The sequence below is a fragment of the Amblyomma mixtum genome, chromosome 1 (assembly GCF_055824585.1).
Source record: "Amblyomma mixtum isolate Tamu chromosome 1, ASM5582458v1, whole genome shotgun sequence".
Classification (NCBI taxonomy): domain Eukaryota; kingdom Metazoa; phylum Arthropoda; class Arachnida; order Ixodida; family Ixodidae; genus Amblyomma; species Amblyomma mixtum.
The window spans coordinates 201,855,589-201,881,979 of record NC_143012.1 but is presented as its reverse complement, the minus strand read 5'-3'; the positions used below and the strand labels follow the sequence as shown (position 1 = coordinate 201,881,979).

At 47.3% G+C, this 26,391-nt stretch overlaps 1 protein-coding gene across 1 annotated transcript; it reads right to left on the bottom strand.

Annotated features, from left to right (window-relative positions):
• Positions 1 to 1,460: 1,460 nt before the first annotated feature.
• Positions 1,461 to 25,842, bottom strand: LOC149370561 (uncharacterized). The gene is made up of 7 exons (XM_089562173.1): positions 25,709 to 25,842; positions 21,083 to 21,204; positions 15,363 to 15,558; positions 11,106 to 11,267; positions 7,996 to 8,105; positions 1,990 to 2,212; positions 1,461 to 1,484 (listed from the first exon to the last, which is right to left on the bottom strand). Exons 1-7 carry the CDS (start codon positions 25,805 to 25,807, stop codon positions 1,461 to 1,463), a joined length of 936 nt encoding a protein of 311 aa, XP_089418299.1. The 5' UTR covers positions 25,808 to 25,842.
• Positions 25,843 to 26,391: the final 549 nt, after the last annotated feature.

The window sequence follows — 26,391 nt, the reverse complement described above, 5'->3', positions numbered from 1 at the left end:
GAGCTACAACTTACACCGCGGTCTCGGTGAAATCAACTTTTCGGTAATGAACCCATTCCTAGACGCCACCAAAAACAATCGGCGAGCCACCTAATAGCACACGCAACATACCAGTGCATCAATGGCGCACAAGCGCGACTCGGCGCACCGCTGGCAATGCGTAGAAATCATTGGGCGCCGCTGATTTTCACGCATTGCCATTGATGCGCAGGGTCCCTCCTTGTATCTTTCTGCGTGATTACGACGCCTAGAGAATGGGCAGGGCTTTAACTAGAAAGGAACTAACCCTCAGAAGGGGCATCTCCCTCGCAAGCGAAGACTGACACCACCCGCTTGCGGTGTAGTTCCTTCGGCCACGTTAATCAGGCTTGTCTCAAGCTGAATACGTCGCTTTTATTTCATTAAAAAATGGCGAGAAGCGAAGTACGAAATGATAGCCATCTACTGCGCCAAGTGATTTACTAATTATCCTAAAAGGGCTGCATGTTCTTCCCGAATTTCGTCCATCCTCACCTCAAAGCAAGGCTTGAAGTTAGCATTATGCATACAGTTACAAACAATCGGAACCACCGTCCTGCATATTTCATGGCTTCCTTCTAGTGCGTTAGCACTAGAGCCTCCACTCAGCCGCTTAGGCGTTCTTTGTCCGGTCCCTCTGCGTGCTCATCGGGTAGTGGGCAACCTGCCCTAGGTGGGCCCCCTCCTGACGTGACCGTGTGAAATCATCACAGCCTGCTCACTGCCCACGGTGGGAGGTGGCAGTTCAATTAATTTTGTCGCCAGAGGTTGCTCGGGGAGAGCAAACTAGAACAAGCAAGACACAGATGGCAGCATATGCCATCGCAGGGCTGAGGTGCACCGCTTAACTGCTACCCCACTGCGCGAGGAGTGGTGTGAGGACTACCAGTGATCTGTGAATGACCAAATCCGCATATATGGGTATTAACCCATTATGCTATCGCAGCATCATACCCTTATAAGGCGGCGCTTAAGTCCGAATTCGCCGACTTATGTCTGAAGCCTGCTTGACCTTGAAAACGGAACCTCAAAGCGCACCTAATTGGCGTTTAGCCCAAGGAGGTTATACCACGCTACACCCTCGGACACTTTTTTTTTCATGTTTGTTCAATACTCCCGCCAGATGCCTTTTGTAACCTTGCAGTTAAGTATTTCTTTTTTGTCTCTTCATTTGAAAATCAGAAAAGCACGCAACCAACTGCGATATATCAGAAGCAGTATGAAAATTATTTACTTGCTCTCCAAATATAAGCGGTTTTATATCAGCGCCTAAAAGTGCATGTCTTTGGAAAACAGAAGCGATGGTTAGTGGGCGCTCAGCAGATTGTCGGCATTGCTTGTGTCAAAGGGGATCACCACAAAGGTCATCCCTCAAGCGCTGCCAATACCTTTGAAACTTCTGGTACTTCCGGTTGTGTTGGTGCCCTCCACGCAATATCTTCTTAGTAAATTATCTCCCCTGTCACCTGCGAACCATCGTGAAAGGAATGTTTCAGTTTGAACACTTCGATGCGAAGGTTATCAAAATCAGACCATCTGGAGTTTTTTGTTTTCTCCACCGGATGCACTCTGAGTAACGTTCCCTTCACTGTTTTGTTTTGTTCACATGTCTAGACTGCACATGACTAGTAACTGCTAAATCAAAGGGTCGCTGAAAAGTGTACCAGCGGGACACTGCGTCTGCAACACGCGTGGTCGCCAACCGGGCCGCGTAACACACATTTTAGAGGTGACAGTAGGAGGCCCAGGACACACGCCGGGCTTGCTGTTGAATTAAGCACATTTTTTCTATCTCACGAAGGGTACATAAAATATCGCAAACAAAAACAAACCGAGAAGGAAGTGAACGCACATAAGTGAAAGTTAAACGTGGTATCAAGCCATTAGTTCGCTACCTACAGCGCTATTCAGGAAGAATTAAAATCGAAAAAACGTATGTTGTCAGTAACACAATTTTGCCATAAATCTTACCGCCTTATACTCAAAGAAACGTTCGGGATTGGGCTTGATCACAAGCTCTGTAATCGGAATGCTCTTGAACGTGGTAGAAACGTTCGGTGTGGTCGACGGGTCGTTGGCATTCTGGAACGAACAGCTGCTCTTGTAGAACTTGAGCAACGCCACGAGCTCCCCGGTGGAAGGGGCCTCTACTTCGCCGGCCAGTTTCGTTTGATTGCTGTCCATTGCTGAGACCCTGCACGACAGGACAGAGACGACGTCCAGCTTTCCCTTTGGAACTGCTCAAGAGCAAAAAAAAATTTTTTTCGAAACAAAGGCGCAGTAACTTCAACCCTTCTCGATGGACACCTCAACGATGCTGTGAGGGAACAGACGAAGGAGGAAGTAAAACAAAAACTTGCGGCGTGGGTGAGCTCCGTAAAACAGCTTTTAGGTGTGAAATCAAGCAACGAAGAGGTGCCGTAGTGGTGAGCTCCGCGAAGAATTTCGGCCTCCAGGGGTTCTGTAACGTCCACTATCATCGCATAGCACGCAAGTGCGTTTTACGTTTCGACACCATTAAAATGCGGCCCCTGCGGTCGGTACTGAACCCGTGTGCTTGGGCTCAGCAGTGATGTTCCATGCTGTGCGCAACCGTAACATTCACCGCGGCTTTTTTTTTTTCTGCTCATGCACGGTTATTTCACGGTTATACGGCTATTGATGATTGCGCAAAGCGTGGCTTATTGAGATCTTCGATTTAATTGCTATTTTTATGTTCGATCGAAACACGACTGGAGTAAAGGAGTTTCTAATTGATGTTTCGCGGAATTAAATTTTAAAAGAGCAGAAAAAACTACGTCATGAAGCGCCGAACTTCCCGCCCTTTAGTGCACTATTGCTTTTGTCATCAAAAGTAGCTGAAAACGAATTTATATTGTGAGTAGATGTCTGAAAACTTTAAAGCCCCTAAACGTATGCGGCACGAAGCCCGTACACCCAGCCCAACTTTACTTCACTAACCCCCACCCTTCAACCCGTTGACTGTTTACTGCACCCAGTAACTCCAAAACTGCCAACGTTTCGCTCCCACACCCGCATTCTAAGTGCGGTTTCTATTGATAGATTGGCGTCTGGCGACTCTGCTTGACACACAGGTGACGCACGTGTGCGCCAACCGTACACCCTTACCCGGAGCGCTGATAAACACTCTTCGCCCCCCCCCCCCCCCCCCAATGGCTCAGTGGTTACGACGCTCAGCTGCTGACCCGAAAGACGCGAGTTCGATCCCGGCCGCGGCGGTCTTATTTTATAGAGGCGAGATGCTAGAGGCCCATATACTGTGCGATATCAGAGCAGGTTAAAGAACCTGAGGTGTTCGAAACTACCAGGAGCCCTCCACTATAGCGCGACCCGGATAGTACGAGTCGCTTTGGGACGTTAAATCCCTATAAATCATAAATCAATAAACACTCCGACTGTCCTCAGCATTCTCACAAACCCAGCTCCCTCCATCTCCCTCGCTCATGTTTGCCCTAGCTGCGCGTGTCACGTGAGACATCTGTCTTTTATGCAGCATGCATGAGGTACCGTTCGTCCCTCCTACACTGCCTACACTCCACCTCTCCCGTTTAACTCCAAACCTTCATCATCATCATCATCAGCCTGACTACACCCACTGAAGGGCAAAGGCCGCTCCCATTTCTAGCCAATTAACCCTGTCCTTCGCCAGCTGCGGCCACCGTATTGCCGCAAATTTCTTAATCTCATCCGCCCACCTAATTCTCTACCCTTCCCAGCTACGTTTGCCTTCTCTTGGAATCCACTCCGTTACACTTAAGGACCAGCGGTTATCTTGCCTTCACATTACATGCCATGCCCAAGCCCATTTCTTCCTGCTGATTCGACTAGGATGTCATTAACCCGCGTTTGTCCCCTGACCCACTCTGCCCGCTTTCTGTCTCTTAACGTTACGCCAATCATTTTCTTTCCATAGCTCGCTGCGTTGTTCTTAAGCTGAACCCTTTTCGTTAGCCTCCACGTTTTTGCCCCGTAGGTGAGTACTGGTGAGATGCAGCTGTTGTATACTTTTCTCTTGAGAGATATTGCTAAGCTGCCATTCATGATCTGAGAGAACCTTGCATACGCGCTCCACCCCATTCTTATTCTTCTAGTTATTTCCCTCTCATGAACCTTACAGCCCATGAATTGTCACATGCTGCACTGGGTTAAGCCAACACTCAAAGCAAAAATATCTAGTAAAGCTTACCATAGTCAGCTTACCAATGTCACTAAAGTGACATAAAAGAAAGCGACATCGTACATCTCTACCGAGATTTCTTAAACACTGCGAGTGACATCAGCATTTTGCACTAGCCATGCTATTGCTGAAGTTTTTATTGGCCCAAACGTAAACGTCTGGTGACAGTTTTTGAAGAGCTTGTATATTCTATGCAGGTATCTACACTGTTAGCAAAAAACGCCCAAAAGGGAGTAAATGGCTTGTCCTCTAACGCACACCCAAAAGGAGTTTTTTGTACTCCATATGTGTGGTGTTTTTTATTTAATCCCTTATATAAGGGAGTTATTTTGGAGTGAAAAGGGAGTAAATTTTTTACTACCCACAGAGATGGAGCCCAAAAAAGATAAGGGGGCACTTTGACTGTCTAAAGTGCGTAGAGGCGAAAGCGTGTTCCGCACCACTTTGACTGCTTCTGTGGCACTGGTGGCGTCACATGTAATTGAGTGCTAATTACTAAGTGACGACAAATCACTAATTAATGTTTAATTACTGATTTGTGCCTCAATACTAATTAACTGCTAATTAATGACGCTTAAGCTTCGCCTTTAGGAGTGGAACGCGACAGCGTGTTGTAGCGCTGCCAGGGAGTCCACGGAACGCCACCACCCGTTCGGCGCGATGCCTTGCCCTTTGAACGCTTTTTTGAGGAAAGGAAAGGGCGCAGTAATTCTGTCATCTCGGTGGACACCTGAACCGCACCGTAGAGGAAGGGAGGAAGTGGGAGTGGAAGAAGAAAGACAAAGATGGCCCGTAATGAAGAAAATGAAAATTGTATTTGAGGAAAGAAAATTACGCAGTAACTGTCTCACATATCTCGGTGGACACCCGTCCAAATTCAGGGGGGCACTTTTTTGACCTAAAGTGTGGTCACTGATATGTGGTTAAGATGTTAAGCTTCGCCTCTAAGAGTGGAACGCGACAGCGTCTTGCAACACTTCCATGAGTCCTTAGAACGTCATCGCTCATTCGGTTCTATGCCTCTCTCGTCGGCAAATTGGTTTTTGAGGAAAGGAAATGTATGTGTCTCTCATATTTCGGTGGACACCTAAACCTCGCCGGAAGAGAAGGGAGGAGGATGGGAGTGAGCGAAGACACCGTATTCACTAGACGCACCTTTGTTCTTCCGAAGCCATCGAGCTGGCATGGCGGAGTGGATAGCATGCTCGTCTCACACTCCGAAGACCGGGGTTCGATTCCCGAGCTCGACCAATTTCTTACTCGGTTTTATTTATTTATATGGCCTGATTTGAAAAGTTAATTCGGCCAATTGAGTAATTAACTAAGCTCAGTCCCACTTACTTGGAGCATCACTATACGATCCCTTCAATTGGTTGCCTGGTTACTAGCCGAAGTACAATTGGCGCTGTTTGAAATTCGCGCACTGTGACGTCACAACCGTTTCGACCAACTGAAAAGCGTGACATTTCTGTCGACAACTCCTGCTTACAACGATGAGACATTAAAGGCTTTCGCCTTAAAATGGCGTCATGTTTATTTATCCTCATTTAGGCTCATTCTTACAGCAGTGACAGCTTCGGAAACAGGCAGTAGCTCCGCGGGCCGCCGGCAACGCAACTTGGGAAACTGCGCTGCCCTAATGTGGCCCCGCGTCACGCATTCTTTTAGTCGTCTGCAAGCCCAGCGGCGGCGTACGCGGCAGGAGTCGTCTGCTTGTCGTCTCCTTTTGCTGTACGAGCTCGTTTCGTTGGCCATGTTCGTAGATAAAGGGATGCAACATTATAATCAGTAGTTCAAAACTGAAAATGAGACGCTGGGTAGTTTTCACTGTCCACGCTATATTTGACACAAAACCAGAGCAGAAAAGATGAAAATACACCTGATGGTAGTTTGTAATGGCAGTGTTTGCTTTGATATTCACTTCATTAAGGCTTGGATTTTAAACATGGCTGAGTAAAAATGTGGCCTCATGGGCTTAGTCAAGAGCTCAGCGTTGACACTATGTTCTATCACAGTTCCATGTTCATGCAACACATAATCTGCTGCAACACTGCGAGAACCACACTGAAAAAAGCCTGTGAGAATTAGGCCTAAGCGGGGGCTGCAACGGGGTGGCGACACAAACAAAGGAAAGTCAGGTATCGTTAGAGCACTGGAGGCTTCACAGGAGCAATTCAATTATGTAACGTACTGTAGCGGAAAACGGCGACAAGTCGATATCTTGTACCGCAGCAGGCGCCCGCGAAGGAGCAGAAGTCAGCAGAGATCCAGCGACGATGGTAACCAAGCGGTCTTCACTCACCGCCATTATCCGACAACAGACCAGAAGCAGACGAGACGCTAGGTGGCGGGGCGGATTGCACAAAAAACTGTTTTTTTACTGCATTTCGGCACTGGTGGAGTATTTGGCCCAATTAACTCCCTTTCTAGACTGGAGTAAATGCTAGTAAAACCTCATTTTAACTCCATTATTCCTTCTGGGGAGTAAAATGGAGGACAGTCCACCTTTTTACTTCCCACTCATGGAGTAAATGTTTTCACAAATAGAGTAAAAAGGGTGACCGCCCCCATTTTTATTCCCTTTTGGGTATATTTTTGTTTACAGTGTACTTATTGGGAATATTCATAATCATAATAAAATACATTTTTGCAATGCACAAAGGCATTCACCGGTTATTTATATGACAAAATGTCGAGATCAGAGCTATTCTGACCTCTGCATCCTAATTTAGGAACAATGTGAGACGCACCTTCAATAAGCAGGATAATCTTTTTGTCCTCAATATGAAGAGTTTACTAGGAGACAGTTTTGAAACTGCGCGATGAGGGCTTCATTGCAAATGCACAGCTTGTGCACTTTTCCCAAGCAGACCCGATCACATGTATAATGCTGAATGGTCACCAGATGAGGCTGTCGAAAAATTAGGCAGCCGCGATGCATACCAGGGCTCGATACCATAGAACACTCGCACGGTAAGCGACTTCTTTTTTATTCCGCGTATGTCAGCCCCGCATTTCAGCCAAGAAATATGACAAAATTCGCCTTCCAGCTGCGCAGATTAAGCCATTCCAATGTTTTTTCATTTGCCTTAATTTCGTTTTGTGATCTCGTTCAGGTTCTGAAGCGCTGCTTGGTGCTCAACGAGTCTTCCCACTTCGTCACACATACTTTTCAAGTTCAGTTACGAAATATAACCACTTTTGTTTACGCACCCCCCTGTGAGTGTCCTACCAACCCATGGAAGGCGGCCACTTCCAGTGCTCGGCTGGTGCTCGGCAGACCTTGGCTGCTAACCCGAAAGACGCGGGTTCGATCCCGGCCGCGAGGTCGCATTTCGATGAAGGCGAAATTCTAGAGGCCCATGTGATGCGCGATGTCAGTGCACGTTAAAGGACCCCAGATGGTCGAAAGTGTTCGGAGCCCTCGACTACGGCGTCCCTCATAGCCTGAGTCGCTTTGTGACGTTGAACCCATAAACTGAACTAAACTTACGAAGAAATGTTTTTATTCTTGGGGTGGACATTCGCCTCCTAGACCGGCGGCGCCACACATGCTTTCTATATATCGACACAAGCTACTTGCAAATTGGGGTCGCAAACACGATCGTGAGAAGACAACTTTAACATCTACTCCTGGCGGTATGTTAACAGTAGTCAGTTTGCTGTTGTTTCTACGGACGTTGTGTAAGTAGGCTTGCACGCTCAGTTCGGTATTTTTCTACGCTCCTTGTTATCACTGTGTAAAACTCATTGTTTTATACTCGCTGATCGGTACTTACTGAGCGCCTGGTTGCCAGGTTCCGTTCCATACTACGTAGCCTCCCACACGTATGTAAACGTAGCTGCTCCCAAAAGAGTAATTAGAGTCTATGTTGTAGTTGGTAGGCGTCTGAAAAATGGCACGGGGTGAAGGTTATCCGACGGTAAGGATTGATTAGGCATGGCAGTTTATTTTCCTTAATATGTACTTTCGGTCATTAAATACTCGTTCCTTGTGAATGACTGAAGCAGAGTAAGTAGTGTGAGACTTTCGAAAGTTGCGTCAGAAATCAGTAGATCACTTGGTTCGCTATTATATTATTACCGGGGTTACCTCAGCAGCAGGCGCGACAGACCACAGACAGTAGACACACCAAACCAAGTCACCCCCAGCACTAACTGCCAGGTCCTCGTCGTCGTCCACTGTCGAGCGTCCAAACAACTTTGTCTTCGCCTCGCGACTATGCACCATAACACTACCCCCTCCTCCGCGGGGCGGAAGGAAGCACAGTCCCTGGGCGTCCTAAGGTGTGTCCGTATGTGTGTGTGATCGGTGTCATCGTGTGATATGTCGTCTGTGGCTGTTTGTGTGTCGAGTAATAATTGTGCTGTAATTGCTAACAATTACAGGGTTGTGAGTATACCTCTTTGAGTTTCTTTAGTTTTTTGTATCATTTTCTGTGAGGGAACCGCATATGATCCTATTTTCTTGTAGGACATGGAATAGTGATTTCATTTCTTTATTTTCTCTCGCGGTGCTGCGTGTCGGTTTTATTTCATTTCATTTAGGCGTAGTGCCTTCAATCGTTTACCTTCAAATTTTTTCTTTTTTATTTTTTGTGATTTTTTGCTCATTGGTACCGTCACATCTTCTTCTAGTGCGCACCGTTCTTAATTTTGAAAAATGTCACGTTCCCGAGCTTTGGGACGCATTTGTGTTCGGCTTGGTACCAAAGGAGCAGTCGGCTCGACATCACCTCTGTGCGACCTTGATATTTCTGTTTGTGTAAGGTAGCTTGATGCACCTCATCGCAGAAAAATGGGGCAGGAGTTTTTCTAATTTTGTGTTTCATTTTCATTTGCTATCTTTGATTGGTCGAGTTACATTACATTTTTCAATAGTGCCTCTGCCTGTTTACCTTTTTTCTTGCTCCTTTTCGTCCTGGAAAATTATTTTTCATACTCTTATTTTTAATCGGGCCTCGGCTTATCACTATCGCTCACCATCCCTTTAATGCGCACTGTTGTTAACGTTTCGAAAATTCGTTTTGTTCCTTCTGCTAAGGCAACTTTCTTTCTCCATCCGTTTGCTAATGTCACGGTGGTTTGGGAGCGCGTGCCCTGAACGGTGTCATGCCTTTTTTTTTTACTTTAGTTGGTTGTGGGAATAGATGCGCGTTCGTGAGGCGCCTTTTGATGCCACAGTTTTGTGCCTGCCCGGGGGGGGGGGGGGGGGGGGGGGCCTTTCTGGCGACACGAGGTGGACATCGTTGTGTCTGCCCCTCCGGCAGGTGCGTGCTGTGGCCTGTTTTGTGTGAATGGGAGCGTGTCTGGTTGATTTTATTTTGTGTGTTTTTCTTTTCTCTCTCTTTTTTCTCTTTACTTTGTTCTTCTTTCTCTTTCTTAATTAATTTTTATTTCTTTACCTCATTTTTACTATTTATTACTACTTTCCTTTTTTATCATTCTTTATATGTATATATAAAGGTCCCTTGCTTTTCCTTTTTTAATCACATTTTGTTGTAAATATAATTTTTCCTTTTCTAGTTACAGCAGGGAAGGGTTTTCATTCGCATTTTTCCCGATATTCTACTCCACTGCTTCTGTTATTGCTTTATTTTCGTGTCAGGACTGTCTTATTCCCCTGCCCTTCCCTGTTCCTTATCCCATCCATAGGTCTAATCGTATCGTGCTTTATTTTTTCACTTCTTTCTCTGTGTATTCTTTGTCCTTATTTTTCCGTCTTTTACATCTTCTATTTGTAAATATACTCTTTTCTTGCTAGACATCAATGGGAAGGGTGGTCATTCAAATTTTCCTGCTACTTTCTACCGTTGTGCTTCTGTTTTTGCTCTCTTTTTCATTTCAGATCGCCTGCATCCTCCTGCCCTTCCCAGTTCGTTCTCTCAACCAACAGATTAGTCACATCATGCACATTTTTCATTTTTCTTCCTGCGTTTTGCTTTTTTCTTTTATTTTTTGGGCACCGTCATACCTTAATAAAATAAAATGGGAATACAATTGATTTCATTCACCAATAAAGTAGCTCACGCGGGGATATGTCATCCCTCTGTGCTCGTTGCGCCCTTAGGACACCCATTCAGCTACCGTGCCCACATTTTATTTTTTTTTATTGGCTTTTTCCACGAAATTACTTTTTTGGGCAAATGGGCCCTGTTCGTTTATTTTCGATTGGTTTAAGCCTGACTGATGCTTCAGAGCAGGTGCAGGCTATTTCTCATTCCGCTTTATTTTTGCCGTTATTTTCGATTTTAGCATGGAATGAGACTTCGATTGGGGCGTCCTAAGGTGGTGGGCTTGAATGGCAGGGCTTAAGACGGACAACGTGCACGAGCTGTGCGGAGGGGGCCGCGGGAGAAGTGTGGTGGTGCAGCGGCGTGATTTCGTAGGTCACATTGCTCAGTTGCCTCAAGACGCGGTAAGGACCCACGAAACGAGGCAGCAGCTTCTCACACAGGCACACACGACGCGCAGGGAGCCAGACGAGTACGAGGAGTAGGGAGGGTAGCGGGCGTCACGGTGATGAAGGTCATATTGTCGTTTTTGAGCGAGTTGCGAAGCGTCGAGGCGATCTCGAAGCGATTTGGCGGGCGGCTGCAGCTTGCGCGGCGCTCCTACAAACTTACCCGAGCCGCCGAGTTGAGCTCGGATAAGTATCCGGCCTTTCTGTCCACACTTTCTGTTAACGCCACGCATGACCGAAGTAATGCTTACGCATTACAAGTAAATGCTTCAAAAGCGCTTCACGCCAGCACGAGGAATTTTTTGCACCTAAGATATCCCTACCGTTAGGGAAGCCGGAATGCACCCTTCCCAACTGCACGACTTTTGATAGACGGGCCCTGCTCGTAGCCGCCAGTTGTCCAAGTGGTGAGAAAAGTTAGCTTACTTGAAGTACGGACGCTACGTCGTCCATGGTGTAATGCACCTCCATGATGGCATACGGGGAGTACTTAGGTTCATGGTGTGTGAAGAACACCACCCACTCATCTATTTCGGCGTCGCCTCGCACAGTTTTCTCAGGAATCAGAAGTTCGCCATCCATGAACATCTGCGAGGTAGCAGTGAGAATGTTAGGAGTACAGGCTTATTTAAATTAAGCAAAGGTGTAAACTGAGCCTGCTACAAGCGTAAAATCCACTGTACCTACATGAACTGTGGTGCAATGCGAGCAAATAGCAAGCGAACAATGACCAACGAAGTTTGTTACTGCATTGACGAGGTTACTTTTTTCATCGTCATTTTCTATAATTTTGTTTCGTGCTCGTAATAAAGGTGCTCTTGCACCTGGGCATCGACCAATGCCCGAAAAGTTTCGGCACCCCACATAAAAAAGCTAAGTAACTTCCATTTTTCGACCCGAATGAAAACTTGGCCACTGTTTCCGCAGCGCTTAAAACATAAAACTAACCCTCACCGTTGCGACTTTTTCAGAAATTATACTGGAGCAAAACTCGTTGCATTACTAAATTGAAAGACCAAACTCGTATTATTCAGAATATACGATTCTTATTCTCGCATCACTGCAGTGATACCCTAACTGCTCAGTTTAGTTATAAGAAGAGTCAGTTCTTATCCCGCCATCAAAGTATCAATTCATGTTTCTGAGCGTTATAAAGGCCTTACTGTGGTGGCAGCTACCGCTGACTAGTGTTGTGCTCGGACGTGTTTGTACGTTTATTTTTCTTTAGATTGCACAAGTCACAAAAATATGCCAGCGTAGCCTGCTTAACACTTTTTGTGGCCATGATTTACGTGGAGATTCCCTATGAGTAAATTGACCCCCCAAGGCACCTTGCCGAAGGCTTTTCAGCGTATTTCTGAACAAATGACAAATACATAAAATTGGCAGTGTCTTAGCTCAGCTATGCCAGGATATACGTAGCGAAAGCTACCTGGGCGTCTCTCTTGGCAAGACCTTCTCCTTGCTCAGGCGTCTCTGCCGCTCATTCACGCGCGACGCCGGCGGGCGTAGTCGGGCCAGCGCAGCTCCTCGCGCGGCGGCGGCGGCGAACTCTGACGTCGTGTGCCGCGCACCTGCTGCTCCTCTCTGGTTTCGCGCATGCGCACTATCGGCCTTGCTCTATCGGCTATCGGCGCATACGCACTAACCGAGTCGCTTGCTCCGCTGCCTGAGTGGTTCGCAGGCATATTCAGACATTTCCATCGTTCCGGCAGGACCGCCGCGAACACCTTCGCAATTTGCGGTACATGCGACGAACCCTTCCGTCACCCTCCCATTTCCTTTGCCGTGCCGACGCAACTCTAATTCGACAGGCACAGACTAACTCCCTTCCCTACGAACTGTATTTCCACTATATCCTTCATAAACCGGGCAAACCCGCCTGTCTCGTGTGCGGAGAGCATCCCTCAAGCATTCATACATATTGGTTATGCCCCCGCGCCACTAACTCTCCCACCATACCTTCCTCACGTACCTTGCCTCCCTCCTTTCACCTCACGTGGGCACGATAGACCGCTCCACCAACCTCACTGCAGCCCACCCTCTGGCCGCTCCTCGCCGCCCATATCCGATACATTTAAAGGACAAGTGGCCCTACTCCGCCACCGCCGATAAATAACGCCCACCAAACGGGCAGCTAAGAAGGCTCGGACTTGAGCTGAAAAATAAAAGTTATCTCTCTCTCTCTCCAGCGTTCTGCTGTAAGATTTATACCCCACCGGCGCTGTTACATAGACGTTACGCACGCTAACGAGATAAAAGAGCCGCTGAGTGTCATTGCGTGTGTTCTCCTGTACCTACTATACAGAAAGCAGGAGATTCCACGCTAGGTGCTGGAACGTTTCCAGGGCATGAGAACGCAGTTCTTCTCAGGGACCCTCCCTATTTTGTTTTAAACGATAATTTCTGGGGAATATAAAGCCATATGTACACGATTGTCGACTTCGAGATTCACGACGGCTCTGTGCCGTCGGTGTACCGCGAAGCGCCTCTCGCGTATGCCTTGAGAACTATTTAGCAGGCGCGTAGAGAGCCGTAGGAGGTTTTTCCGGTTCCTAATCTGCTAGAGCACGCCAGCATCGCTTTGCGGCTAGGATATAACCTCGCTTCCGTTCCGCGCACGCAACGTGCGATGCGATCGGGCCGTTCGAGAGAACTGGCGGCACGTAGATGATGGGACCCCCCACTATCGGCGTCTTGTTCACGACAGACAGGTCTCAGCGGGCGATTTGTCAAAGCCAAAATTGCGCGCTGCGACTGTTCTTAAAATACCAGTAATGAATCACATCTGCTCTGCCGACATCATCTTAAACGTGGATTACAGGGGATTTAAGGAGGAAGTGGCACGCACTCTGGCCATAACCGAGATGGGTCAGAAGCCGCTTGTATCCCGATGGGTCGCCCCTCGGCCTTGAGGCTCCTGTGTTCAAGTTACCAGGTGTGCTGGGTGTACGGACCATGAGGCCAGAAAGCGCTGCTACCCTTTGCTTTGACGCACACCAAGCTCGTGAAAAGGGGCATCGTGCAAACCTGCCTTTGAAATGCGATTAGAAAGTCACGCTCGCACTTCACCCAGCACAGTTTCTTGAGGCAGAATGACCGGTTAACGTCAGGCAGATATCCCGCCTATCAGCTTTGTGGCGTGGCAGAGGGCATCAGCAAAAAGGAGAAGAATGATGGCAGCAATAAGGTTGCCTAGGAAAAACTCGAAAATAAAAGGGTAGTAGCCATGCCGTATACGCATGCGTTGTCTCACAATCTAAAAAATATTGCTCGAAGTGTGAACATAAATGCTCCTTGACAACCCATAAACTGGGCAGCCTTTTCAGGCTGACAAACCCATCGAGAAATCTAAATGGAGGTTGGCAGACAAGACATACCAACAGGGTTGTTGAGTGCGCGGAGGGTACTGTGTACCAAATTACCTTTGTCATGCAGTCGCTTCTACGGTGGCCAGAGCGGACGATGTTTAAATATACCGCCATCAGTCACTCTATCGCAAAAAGATATTCAGTATCTGCGCCCTAAGCACTTGGCAGCATGACTTTTGTTCGCGTTTAAAGCCATTTTTGGCCTCCTTTTTGTTTTTCCCCTTACAAGTTCTTACATATTTCGACCACACTTTCGAATATTAGTCGTAAAAAGCGCAAGTTTGTCGCCATCGTTCATCCTATTGTTTTCTGCGCACTTTATGTCAAAATGCAAAACATGTGATCTAAGTAGCAGTGTCAGAGTACACAGTTGACTCATGCTAAAAGGAAGGTTTTCCTGTGCCTATCTTTTCTAATTTCATCAATTTAGAAACCACTGGCATAACCGCCTTTGCCAAAAGTAACCAGGCGTGAAGGTTCCCTTCTCAGCCGTTTAGAGCACCCTTAAAGACCAGAAGGTCCTGCAAGGTATGGTCAGGGTTCTCCTGACAAGGGTTTTTGAGGAGCTGCGCAGAAGCAGAAACATGACTTGTGCGACATGAGCCACGGATGGTACCTTGCCTGCTTGGCTTTTCTGCTGGTTTATTTTTGTGTTTTTTTGTGTATTATTGGTTTCGCATGATTAGGTGGGCGTAATAATGCACTCCGTAAAAAATAAACTGAGTTAAAAGTCGGCACTTGTCTATGACTGTGTCTTGTGGTGTATTCTTTGCGTTCTCTGTTCCGAAGTTAGCGCACTCCTATGTCATTATGAACGATCAACTAGCCTCCTTCAACGCATTGCTGGACTTTCTAGCATGAAGCCTTAACTGTTCTCACCATAGCTTTGAGAGCTGACGTGCGTTGTAGGAACGGTGCCGGTGCGCTGCGGTAGTAGCCGAGCTGTTGGAAGCGTCCCACTCGCTACGAAACCCGTTGGGAGCTATAGATTACTTCCAATTGCAATGTTATTTTCCGTAGTTTTCAAGCTTTGTAGAGAGACGGACAAAACTTGGCTGGCAAGGCGACATGGAGATGTAGGTTTTAAATGCATTGTTGCCACAAAAACCTGCACGCGTGGTACACACGTTAATATATGATATTGCTGCCGGCCTAGGCTTGAGGCACCTCTGAAGTTACAATACAGCGTGCCTTAAAAAATCTCAAGATACCCATTTTCGTATTTACATCAACTACACTGCAGTTAATACCCAGAATATTATGCTTAATCTACGTGCGTATAAGGCCGTTAAAAATGAAACATCCTACGTACTTTCAGGTTGTCGTTTTCCCTGATGAATTGCAGAACATGGAATCCGTATAAATCCTTAATTTCTCGTCGAAGCAGCTCGGTGCCTTTACTATTACGAAAATTTTTAACGACCACGACGTTTCTTCTATGCAGCAGTAACTGCAAAAAGTACTGTTGGTGCGCGTCATGCTGGCCAAACCCAAGCGGGAAGAAGTTTCTGAAAAAAAAGTGCAGTAATGAAGTGCACGGGAAAAAAAAAAACGCTAAACGCCTACGTCCGGATACCTACTGTTATGCTTTAGAATACTGAAACATTTGTTGTAATTTTTATCAGAAGTAATCTTCGGTGGCTTATGTCACAACACAGCATACTTCATAGAAGTAGGTTTGAAAGGGTGCTCACAAAATCCTCAACAAGCGCTCCACAGTATCTTCGGTGGTCCCTGCATATTCACCGTCATCTCATGCTCCTGGAGTTATTTATAACTAAGTCCTTAACGACCAAAAGCGCGTATCTGTAGCCTCTAACAAACGACTTTAATCAGTCGATACTAATCGCAGATGCAACTCCTTAGCTCCACATCTGCTCGTATGATTAAATTTTTTTTATCTTTGGACTAGCACAAAATTTTACTTGTCAACACGAAATACGGTACAAATGGACTGTACGGAATATTGCCATGCACACACCGGTTACATGTAAGAAATGGGCGATAACAGGTTCTTCAAGTCTTTTCTTCAAGCCTATACCCACGCGCGCTAGCGGTACATACCCGTGTGTTCTTTAAAAAGAAAACATTTAATATTCTGAACCGGTCGTTTTTTTCTTTCTGTTCAGTCCTTGACCTGGTTTTTCACAATTAAAAATCATCTTGCATATAATGTGAAGAAGAATTGCAGCACAGCACAGCACAAAAAATAACACAGAGATGTGTCGTTTTTTTATGTATGTGAGTTCACTGCATTTCCGAGTCAGAGATGACCAACTAGCCCGAAACCTTACCTTAGCGCATAATGTTCACTTAATTCAGTTGTGCTGGCCACAACCAGCCAGCAGAAATGCATCCGTATAAAGGAATCCAACAGTCACCGAAATCAAGGAAAGCATGGGGGAAGGTTCCTAATACTCCTGTCACACGTGCGAAGGCCCTCCAACCGATAGTCTACAGACTCAAAGGCCTTTGAGCGCTGCTACATGGGCAGCTTCAATGGCCTTAGACTCCATATTCTATCAAGTCAACGGAGCAGCGCGGAAGTCTATCGAGATTTCGAGGGCATGCAGGAAGGAAAGAACTGTTTCGAGGGCCTTCGAGTGTTGCCCAAGGTTGCTAGCGCTACTTCGAGCGGTCCCAAAGCGCACTTTTGTGCGCGATACATTCATGGTACAGAAGCTTGTACAAACATTATTCTTCTAAACTTTAATGCCAGCAGTAAAGCCGTAGTATTGTATCAGTATGCTTTAAATGGCATTAATTTTACACTCTACATCGCAGAGCAAGAAAAAAACGCCAGTGGTATCAGTGTTGCCACATCACTACAAAACTTCGGCAGCAAACCCTACAAAAGTCAGCGTCTTTTGAGAAACCGGAACTGGTCTTTAATAATAACTAAAAGCCTAAGGATCCAAAAAAGTGTATTTCTACATTTAACTTAGATTTATATTATAAAAATATTTTTGTTATCTGCGCAAAATTAAAAGTAGCGACAGTCATCATTATAATCATCAGCCTGACTACGCCCACTGCAGGCAAAAGGCCTCTCCCATGTCTCTCCAATTAACCCTGTCCTTTGCCAATAGCGGCTACCGTATCTCCGCAAACTTCTTAATCTTATACACCCACCTAACTTTCTGCCACCCCCTGCTACGATTGCCTCCTCTTGGAATCCACTCCGTTACCCTTGAGGACCAGCGGTTATCTTGCCTTCGCATTACATGCCCTGCCCAAGCCCACTTCTTCCTCTTGATTTCGACTACGATGTCATCAACCCACGTTTGTTTCCTCACCCACTCCGCCCGCTTCCGATCTCTTAACATTACACCTATCATCTTTCTTTCTATAGTTCGCCGCGTTGTTCTCAACTTAAGCTGAACCCTCTTTATTTGCCTCCACGTTTCTGCCCCATAGGTGAGTGGCGCCCCAAAGCTTAGTGTAAGAGAAGATAACTATTTGGTGGCCATTTAGATTTCCCGTATAGCAGCGACACAACTCCTTCGAGTTCAATGTCGATTAAGAGTCTGTAAGGCTCTTTACTTGATGACTAGTACTAGTTGAGGGAACCGAAACTTGGAAGTTAACGAAATAGCTGTAGATCAAGCTGCTAAATACGCTTCTTAAGCAATGCGGAGAAATATGACAGTTGTTGCGTAAGCGATAGAAATAGACAAGCGTGGATTAGAGGGTAAACCCAAGTAAATGAAATACTAATTAGTAAACGGAACGAACTTCAGTGCGGCATTCATTGCAGAGGGCGCTTTCTCAGACCGACGATGCTGCCAATGGAGAACGAGCATGTATGGGTTAAACAAAATCTGTAAATTTGTTTGCAAACATTTGCTGAAACTTTCTTGTTGTGGACACGCCTGGTGATCATGAGGATTGGCGTTTTCCCTTGGATGCTGATGATTAGATGATGCATGATTGGATGCGCCCGCCGCCTTCCAGAGATTTATGGACACTATACTCCACGGTTTGAAATGGGAAATATGCATGTGCTACCTCGACGACGTTGTAATTTTCGGAAGGACGTTCAGTGAGTACAACGACCGTTTAGCTCTCGTCCTGGACTGTTTGCGCCAAGCTGGCCTTGTGCTTAACTCTAAAAAGTTCCACTTTGGTGCGCGTCAAGCGTTAGTGCTTGGACACCTCGTTGATAAAGACGGCGTCAGAGCTGATCCAGCCAAGACTGCAGCTGTCGAGTCGTTCAAGCCACCACAGTCTGTCAAAGAGCTGCGGAGCTTCTTGGGCTTATGCTCTTACTTTCGCCGCTTTATTCATCGCTTTGCGGACGTAGCTTACCCCATGACTGGTCTACTTTAGAAAGATGTGGCTTTCGAGTGGACACCTGAGTGCGACTCCGCCTTTAGCCAACTAAAATTCCTTCTGACATCCCACCCTGTACTTCGCCACTTCGATCCCTCCGCTCCCACAGAGATTCATACTGACGCCAGCGGTGTTGGCCTCGGCGCTGTTCTCGTCCAGCGATGCGACAACAAAGATCACGTTGTTGCGTATGCGAGTCGCTCCCTCAGCAAGCCGGAGCGCAATTATACAGTCACCGAGCAAGAATGCTTGGCTGTCGTCTTCGCCACGCAGCGTTTCCGTTCCTATCTGTACTGACGACCGTTCACCGTCGTCACCGATCATCATGCCCTCTGCTGGCTCGTTAACCTTCGTGACCCGTGCGGGCGCCTTGCACGGTGGGCTCTCCGGCCACAAGAGTTCGATTACACAGTCGTCTACAAGAGTGGTCACCGTCACGCTGACGCGGACTATCTTTCGAGGCTGCCCCTTCCTGAGTCTGAGTCTACCATCGCTACTTTGGACCACTGCGTCGCGTCAGTGTCACCTGCTTTTCCTGATGTCGCAACGTTCAACGCGGAACAGCAGAAAGATTTAACCCTACGGTCTCTCCTTGCCGCAGCTGAAGATCCTTCCAATGTCAGCCACTTTTGTGTGCGGGATGGTCTTCTGTGGAAGAAAAACTATTCTTCTACGGGCCACCGCTTCCTGCTGGTAGTCCCGAAGAGCCTGTACAACTCTGTTTTGCACGCCATGCACGGTGACCCTACATCTGGACATCTTGGTTCAGCACGGACGCTGCACCGTACTCAGGCACGCTTCTATTGGCCGAAAATGCGGGCCACGACTGAGCGGTACGTCGCCAGCTGCACTCAGTGTCAACGATACAAGCGACCTACTAGCCTTGCATCTGGTCAGCTTCACCCTGTGACACCGTCTGCAGCACAGTTTGAGCAAGTGGGCATAGATCTCCTTGGCCTGTTTCCGAACTCCTATCATGGGAACCGCTGGATAGTGGTTTGTGTCGATTACCTTACTCGTTATTGTGAAACGGCAGCCCTACCCGCAGCTACAGCGTATCATGTGTCCTCTTTTCTGCTACGATTCATAGTTCTACGTCATGGACCTCCAAAGGTTATCATCAGTGACTGTGGTCGGCAGTTCACCGCTGACGTCGTGGAGCAACTTCTCCGTTCCTGCGCATCGCATTTTCGCCATTCCTCGCCTTACCATCCCCAGACGAATGGACTCACTGAGCGCACGAACCGCACGATCACCAACATGCTGTAAATGTATGTTGATTCAAGGCACAAGAATTGGGACAGCGTCCTGCCGTTCATCACGTACGCGTTCAATACCGCGCGCCATGAGACTACTGGCTACAGCCCCTTCTTTTTACTTTATGCTCGGCCCCCACGCTACACCCTGGACACCATACTACCATTTTCTGACGAGCTTCCTGAAGATCCCTCCATAGCTGAGACACTCTGTCTCGCCGAAGAAGCCCGACGCCTTGCTCGTCTTCGTGTTCTCGCCTCCCAAGATCGGTCCAAAGCGCGCTACGATGCCCGCCGCCGTCACGTCACTTACAGGCCTGGTGATTTGGTCTTGCTGTGGCGGCCTATCAGAAAGCGAGGATTGTCTCAGAAGCTGCCGTGCCCCTACGATGGACCCTATGTAATTATTGAGCAATTTAGCGAGCTCAATTACCGCGTAGCTCGTCTCACGGCAAGCGGACGTCGTTCAGCGCGAACTGAAGTCGCTCACGTTGCCATGCTGAAGCCCTACCATTCGCGCGGCGCTTCTTAACTCGCCCAGCGGGCTTCGGCTGTGAAGGGGGAATTGTGACGCCCATGACAAGGCCTATTATACCTATTCCTATTCTACATGGTCGGCGTTGCTGCCTAAGCCGAAGATGAGGAGAACAAGGTTGGTGGTGTCTCGTGCTCGGCAAGCGGACCCAGCTGCTTTCAGTCCTCCGTCCCGGTCCTAATAAACCCTGGACGTAACAATATTTATCACTCATTTGTCAGCCTCCAAGTTCGTTACAAGGTTTACTGCTGCCAGAATACAGTGGCTGCAGATTTTCGTTTTCAAGGGTACCGCCAAGCTTCTCTTCGTTATTAATGGTTAACGAACGAGAAAAAAAAAGGCGAAGACGGCAGAAAGGAAGACATCACAAGCGCTGTTCGTTACTTGTGAGTCCTAAATGCTGTCCATAACTTTGTTCTTCTTCGGATCTCTCACGATTCCATGATCTAGCATCTTGGTGATAAATGTGGCGCGCTTTTAAACTCGTCCTCAGCCCAAACACAGCCTTGATTTATGTATCCGAGCGGCATCATGCGTGTGTTGCTTGAGTACACATCCATCTCGGGCATTCTGAGCGTGACGAAGTGAGCCAACGTGGACGAGGACAAAGATCGGAACAATCGGCGGGATGGGAGTATGCGCTATCCTATGAGGTGTACAACTACAACTACAACAATGGGCGCTGGAACTGACGCTGTCAGTTGTTTCAATGTTTGTCCCCGTCTGTTCGCGCTGACTCTTTCTGGCATCTACCTGCAATAAAGCCATACCCAAAATTCAATCTTCGAGCACGTCCACATCGCAGCACCTATTTTTAACCCACGCGGCTGCCTACCTGGTAAATTCCACTTTCAGTTAGCCGCAGTGTTTTGCAAGGAGAGGCTATCGCTACGAGGAGCAGATACTCACTCATCTCCGTCTTGGAGGCCGCTATGACCCGGGTACTTGAACACTGCTGTGAAGATGCATCCGTTCTGCATGTATCCAGGGGTAATGGAAAAGAACTGCTTCTTGCTAGCATCGAAGCCACCCTACGGGCAAGACACGAAGAACGGACATCACTAACCGTGCGTCATCTCTGAGGCCGCGCTTAGGGCGGCGAGGATATAGCCTTTCATCGGAGTGAAATACAGTCGTGGAAGGCAAGGTGAAAATCATGTCGATAGCGACCTCATTGCGTGAGGTGAAACTGGACAGGAGCGGTGAATCTTTGAGGTAATGTAAGTGAAAGAGAATGGCTTTAACTTCATCATGCGTGGGCCTTCGCCTTTTAGCGTCCAACTTAGCCTTATCTGCGTACATGCTGTGCCGGCGTTTATCATTCACAACGTAGATTTAAAGAAGCCTTGATGTCCCTTGCTTGCTTACAGAAGTTCAAGTGACTCAGTCTTCGCGAAAAAAAATAGGGCAAGAGACACCAGGGATAAACCGAGAGATGGTGGTCGTACCCTTCCGTACAAAGTGTACCGCCTGCACGTTTGCATTCAGTCGTCGCAGTGATTCTGCTCGTAGTTTCAGTGTTTTCATCTAGCGTTCAGTCAGGCACATACGAAACCACGGGGTCTCGTGCTAGACACATATCACCGTATGTATGCGAATGTATTTCGGCCACGATTGTAGGCAAGTTCCTTGAAGGAACACTTAATTGAATTTAACTTATTACTGTATGTTGATGTTGCCAGCATTGACCACTATGTGACGTTTCATCTTATCGCCAATATGTACATTTATAAAACGAAAAAATACAGAAGACATCTGTGACACAAGCCAACCATCCAGTGAATATACGATATGGGCGACATCTCGCATTTCACTGTTTATAACTGTCTGGCTTTTTGCGTGCTCTTTTATATTTTGATCAGTAAACACGAAATGTCTGGACTGCGTGGTTCTCCAACATATTTCAGCAGGTCATGAAGATATTAAATGCAACTTCGATTAATCAGGTTGGGGAATACTGAAGGTGTTTAGCATCTTCACTACTGTTTGCCATCCGCGTTGCATTTGAGATCTCGTCAAGCGCCTAGCGGTGGCCATTAGGCTTCATATGAGGAATATATAAGACAGAATTTTTGGAAACTTCAGGGTGATACAAGAAAGGAGGCTAGCTGTAGGGACGCTCACCCTGTGCCATATTTCCGTATCACCTGTAGAGCTAATAAGTTGCATAACGGGTCCGAGCATATCAAGGGCATTTAATAGATTACATGATAATGACTGTTACACTACCCAAAAGTCATGGGACTGGTGAAAATTGGTTGTGACCTCACTACGCGATGATGTCATTTCTTATGTACGAAGTACATGAGAGCGCGGGTCTCTGGCTACAACTGTCGACATTGTAAAAGCTCCAAGACTAAGTTATCGCTCCTTACACGGGAAAAGTGACAGCGACAACTGCCTTGCAGCCCTTTTCATGCCGCCATAATTTCACCGACAAAACCTAACTTAAAAAGCCTGCCTAGGCTACGTGATTACATGAAATAGGCTTTTCAAACCATCCATATTTCGGTCTTTGGACATACATGTCTTTTTGGCTCAAACTCACCTCGGCAAAGAGTCTCTAAGCGGAATACGGAAGTTTTTGCTTACGACATGCTAAGCCACTGACGGTCGCTTACTACGTCACGTACCCTGAGGAAAGTCGAAAATAAAATTATAAAGTGAAAAAAATATTACATCAAAGATTCTCTCCCAGTCGAGGAAACTGGGATCATTCGAAGATTGGTGCGAGCAATCTGGCTTAAATCCATCGGCCCGAGTTCTGTCGCCTGTCATGACTGAGCTTAGAGATAGACATTGAACTCGGACCGTTTATTATTTCCAAACGACCTCAGGCCGACGTGTACAGCCAGTGCATCCCGACTTCGTCAATATTCCACCGTAGCTTGCCAATGCATCGCCCGGCAAAAGTCGCCACAATGAGCACTGTGCCAGTAACCGGATGAAGAAGATTGAGAAAGTTCGCAGGCCTTTCCGTAGCGACTACTATGACCATTATCACAGCAGCGCGCATTAATATGAAGGCTTAAAAATAACGAATCCACGCGTCGCATCTATCGCGTCCGCCGGTAAAAGTAATGTGCTGAGTCTGGAAAAGGCGCCCGTAGCAATCCGCAATTCCCATCGCATGCTTTCGTATTCATTGCACAAAGGCCTGAAAGGTCAGCTACCATATCTAGTCAAAGTGTTTCCGAAATTTAAGAGTACGCTTCTGCTCTGCCAGCACTGAGTCTTTTTAAAAGCGCTGAACGAAACTGTTTACCGAACTGAACAGTACATTCATAGCCAGAAGTAACCAGACTGGATGATTTGCTCCGAAGAACTGTAGTGGAGCACTTACTTCACCCCTGATGCTTTAAATCTCGCTCAGCGGTTATGGTGCTCGGCTGCTGACCCGAAAGACGCGGGTTCGATCCCGGCCGCGGCGGCTGAATTTCTTTGGAGGAGAAATTCTAGAGGCCCGTGTACTGTGCGATGTCAGTGCACGTTAAAGAACCCCAGGTGGTCGAAATTTCCGGAGCCCTCCACTACGGCGTCTCTCATAGCCTTAGTCGCTTTGGGACGTTAAACCCCATAAACCAAACTAAACCTAAACCATCGGTGAGGAATAAGAACAACCCTTCTCACCGTTTAACATGTTTTTATCTTGAGGGAAGCCTGAAGGGTTTTACTATGCAAATGCGAAGAAAATTAAGCGGTCTGGTTACTTTTGGCAAAGGCGGTACACACTAAGTGTAAATTTGATTGACGACGATTATTGAACTTGTGCACCGAGCTCAGTTGACCTCAAGTGCCTTTGGGGCGCTCTTAACGTCACACCTACCCCTTTCCGATGCCGTCATACGGATGTAACCGGCATTCAGTCCGGAGCACGTGCTTGGGCTGGGTGCGCTGGCCGGCATTCCTCTAACTCGGTACGCGTCCGACCTTGGGCTGCCACTGAGCCCAGCACGATTAGACAGTGAGGTTGGCTGCCAACCAGCAAGCAGCATTTTGTCATTTCTTGCCAGTAGGCCAATGCCTGTTGGGTTGCCATATGGTTTGGAAAATAAATTTTGGGCCAGTATTATATACGGGTCCAATATCCATTTCGGATCCACTTGGTCCTCCGGCTTCCCTCACTTGTTCAGTGACAAAGCCGCTGCTTTCCAGCGACACGACAATTGGCTCATCGGCGACTGGACCTCACCGTTCGCTGCATATCTCAGCCAATGGTGAGGCGGTGCTTGGTGCGAGTGGCGAAGGCTATGCACTACTTGGTGATTTCTGCTATCGCCCGTTTACTGATTGCGATTGATGCTGTTGTCACGCCAGATGAAATGCGAAATAGATTCTTATGGATCACGGCCCTGTTAACGTTCTTTTCCTATTTTATTGTTCAAAATTTTGCGCACGAGCACTTCCTTTTGTTTTTCACTAGCGAAATTTTTGTTTACTACACCATTTCCCTCTAGGCCGAGAGCAGTACGGCCTGTACTTATAGGGTTTTGCGTCGGCTTCCATAGCGGTCGCGGCGCGAGCAACTGGGGAAAAAGGGAAGGAAGCTTGTCGATTGGAACCAACTGGACCATGAGCACTGCCGCATGCGGTCTCAGTCGTGCGAAAAGAAAGGACGAGGAAGGAGAAAGAGTTGACGCAAGTCGTAGCCACCGGCCCCACCGACGCAACGATGTTGACTGCATGCAAGCCACCGTACACTAGAACCCCATCCAAGAGCCGAAGTGTTCGGAAGGATCTATCCTGCTGCGTTCAAGATACACTGATGTCGAGGTTACTGTTTAGACGAACCAGTATCATTTTCTCCTTCGGCTCTTTCGTCTATGAACACCGTTGCGTACTTTGGCGAGCCGATCACAGCCCCTCACTGTGACGGGATGTATATGCCTTAGGATGGTGAAAGGGAGACTGTGCGAGAGGCAGCGGAGCTGGACGTCGCCGGGAGGAACGGGTATTAGAAGTTTAAAAAATCGTCCACATATTGTCCGCGAATTTTTCGAGGACCTTTATGCGGCATGAACGCTATATAGCTTTTACTCTACGTAATGCAGGCTTTTACAGCTACCTTGGAAACAATTATGTGGGCACAATATGTGCTAGCTAACGCACGAGAACAGTTAGATCACAGAACCGTGCTGCGCATTATTTTCACCGCTAATATACATAAAAACTTCCATATTTGTTATTCACAATCTATACGTGTTTAAACGAGTGGTTGGTTTGTTTTGTTGTTTTTTTATGGCGTTTCTCACCCTAAAGTACTCAGGCTATGAGGGACGTCGCAGTAGAGGACTCCGGATAATTTCGACCACCTGGGGTTTTCTAACGTGCACTGACATCACACAGTACACAGGCCGCTAGCATTTCTCCTCTATTAAATGAGACTGGCGCACCCGGGAATGAACCCGCGTCTTTTGGGTGAGCAGCCGAGTACCATAACCACTGAGCCACCACGGCGGCAAACAAGAAGTCTGTTTGGGTACCAGTACCGCATACTGATAGACGATAAAGAAGTAGAACAGAGATTGTACATACCGTATAGTATACGTGAAACCCGTCTCTGTATCTCTGTGGAGCGAGGACCTTAACCTGAGCGACGCTGAGCCGATCCAATGGCAGCAAGGGAAAGGCCATTTCTTGGAACTTTGCGGAAAATATATGCACGGAAGCCGCACAGCCCCGTTATTAGGATATTTACAGATACCGGGAAGCGTGTGTTCTTTCGACGTACCCCGGTTCTTTGAATCAGCGCACCCGCTGGCAAAGGCACTCTTGAGTTTGGTAAGAACAATCGCCTGACAGCGTGATGCATGGAGGCGCCGCAGGCTTTTTGAAAGGTCCGTCCTTCACCGTAAGCGGGGCAGCTGCACACGGACTCCGAGTGATGCCATATAGTGGAGGGCTTCGTAATAATTTCTTCTATATATGTATACTTGCGGCTCAATGACGTGCTCTGATATCGCGCAAAACGCGGCCATTTCTGCATTCCGATGGAACAAAAATTCGAAAATTTCTGTGTGTTTTGCAATGCCATTGAACTTCTATGCGGCATTCGATCCCATAACCTTGCGTTTAACAGTTGAACACCAAAGCTAAAGAGTGTTAAACTCCCCATGTGAAGTGAAAGGTTACGCCGTAACCTTTCACTCGCTTCTCCCCCTATTAAACAGCTTGCTTTTCAAACCTTTGTGCGACCCAAGCTTGAGTATGCTAACGCT

What these genes read in the sequence shown, in the direction of transcription:
- LOC149370561 (XM_089562173.1), bottom strand. Translation starts at nt 25,807, where the DNA reads ATGGCCTTTCCCTTGCTGCCATTGGATCGGCTCAGCGTCGCTCAGGTT. An exon ending in ACGTAGCGTCCGTACTTCAA is followed by an intron (nt 8,106 to 11,105) that starts GTAAGCTAACTT and finishes GCCATTTTTCAG; the next exon opens with ACGCCTACCAACTACAACAT. An exon ending in ACCTGGCAACCAGGCGCTCA is followed by an intron (nt 2,213 to 7,995) that starts GTAAGTACCGAT and finishes CCTGTCGTGCAG; the next exon opens with GGTCTCAGCAATGGACAGCA.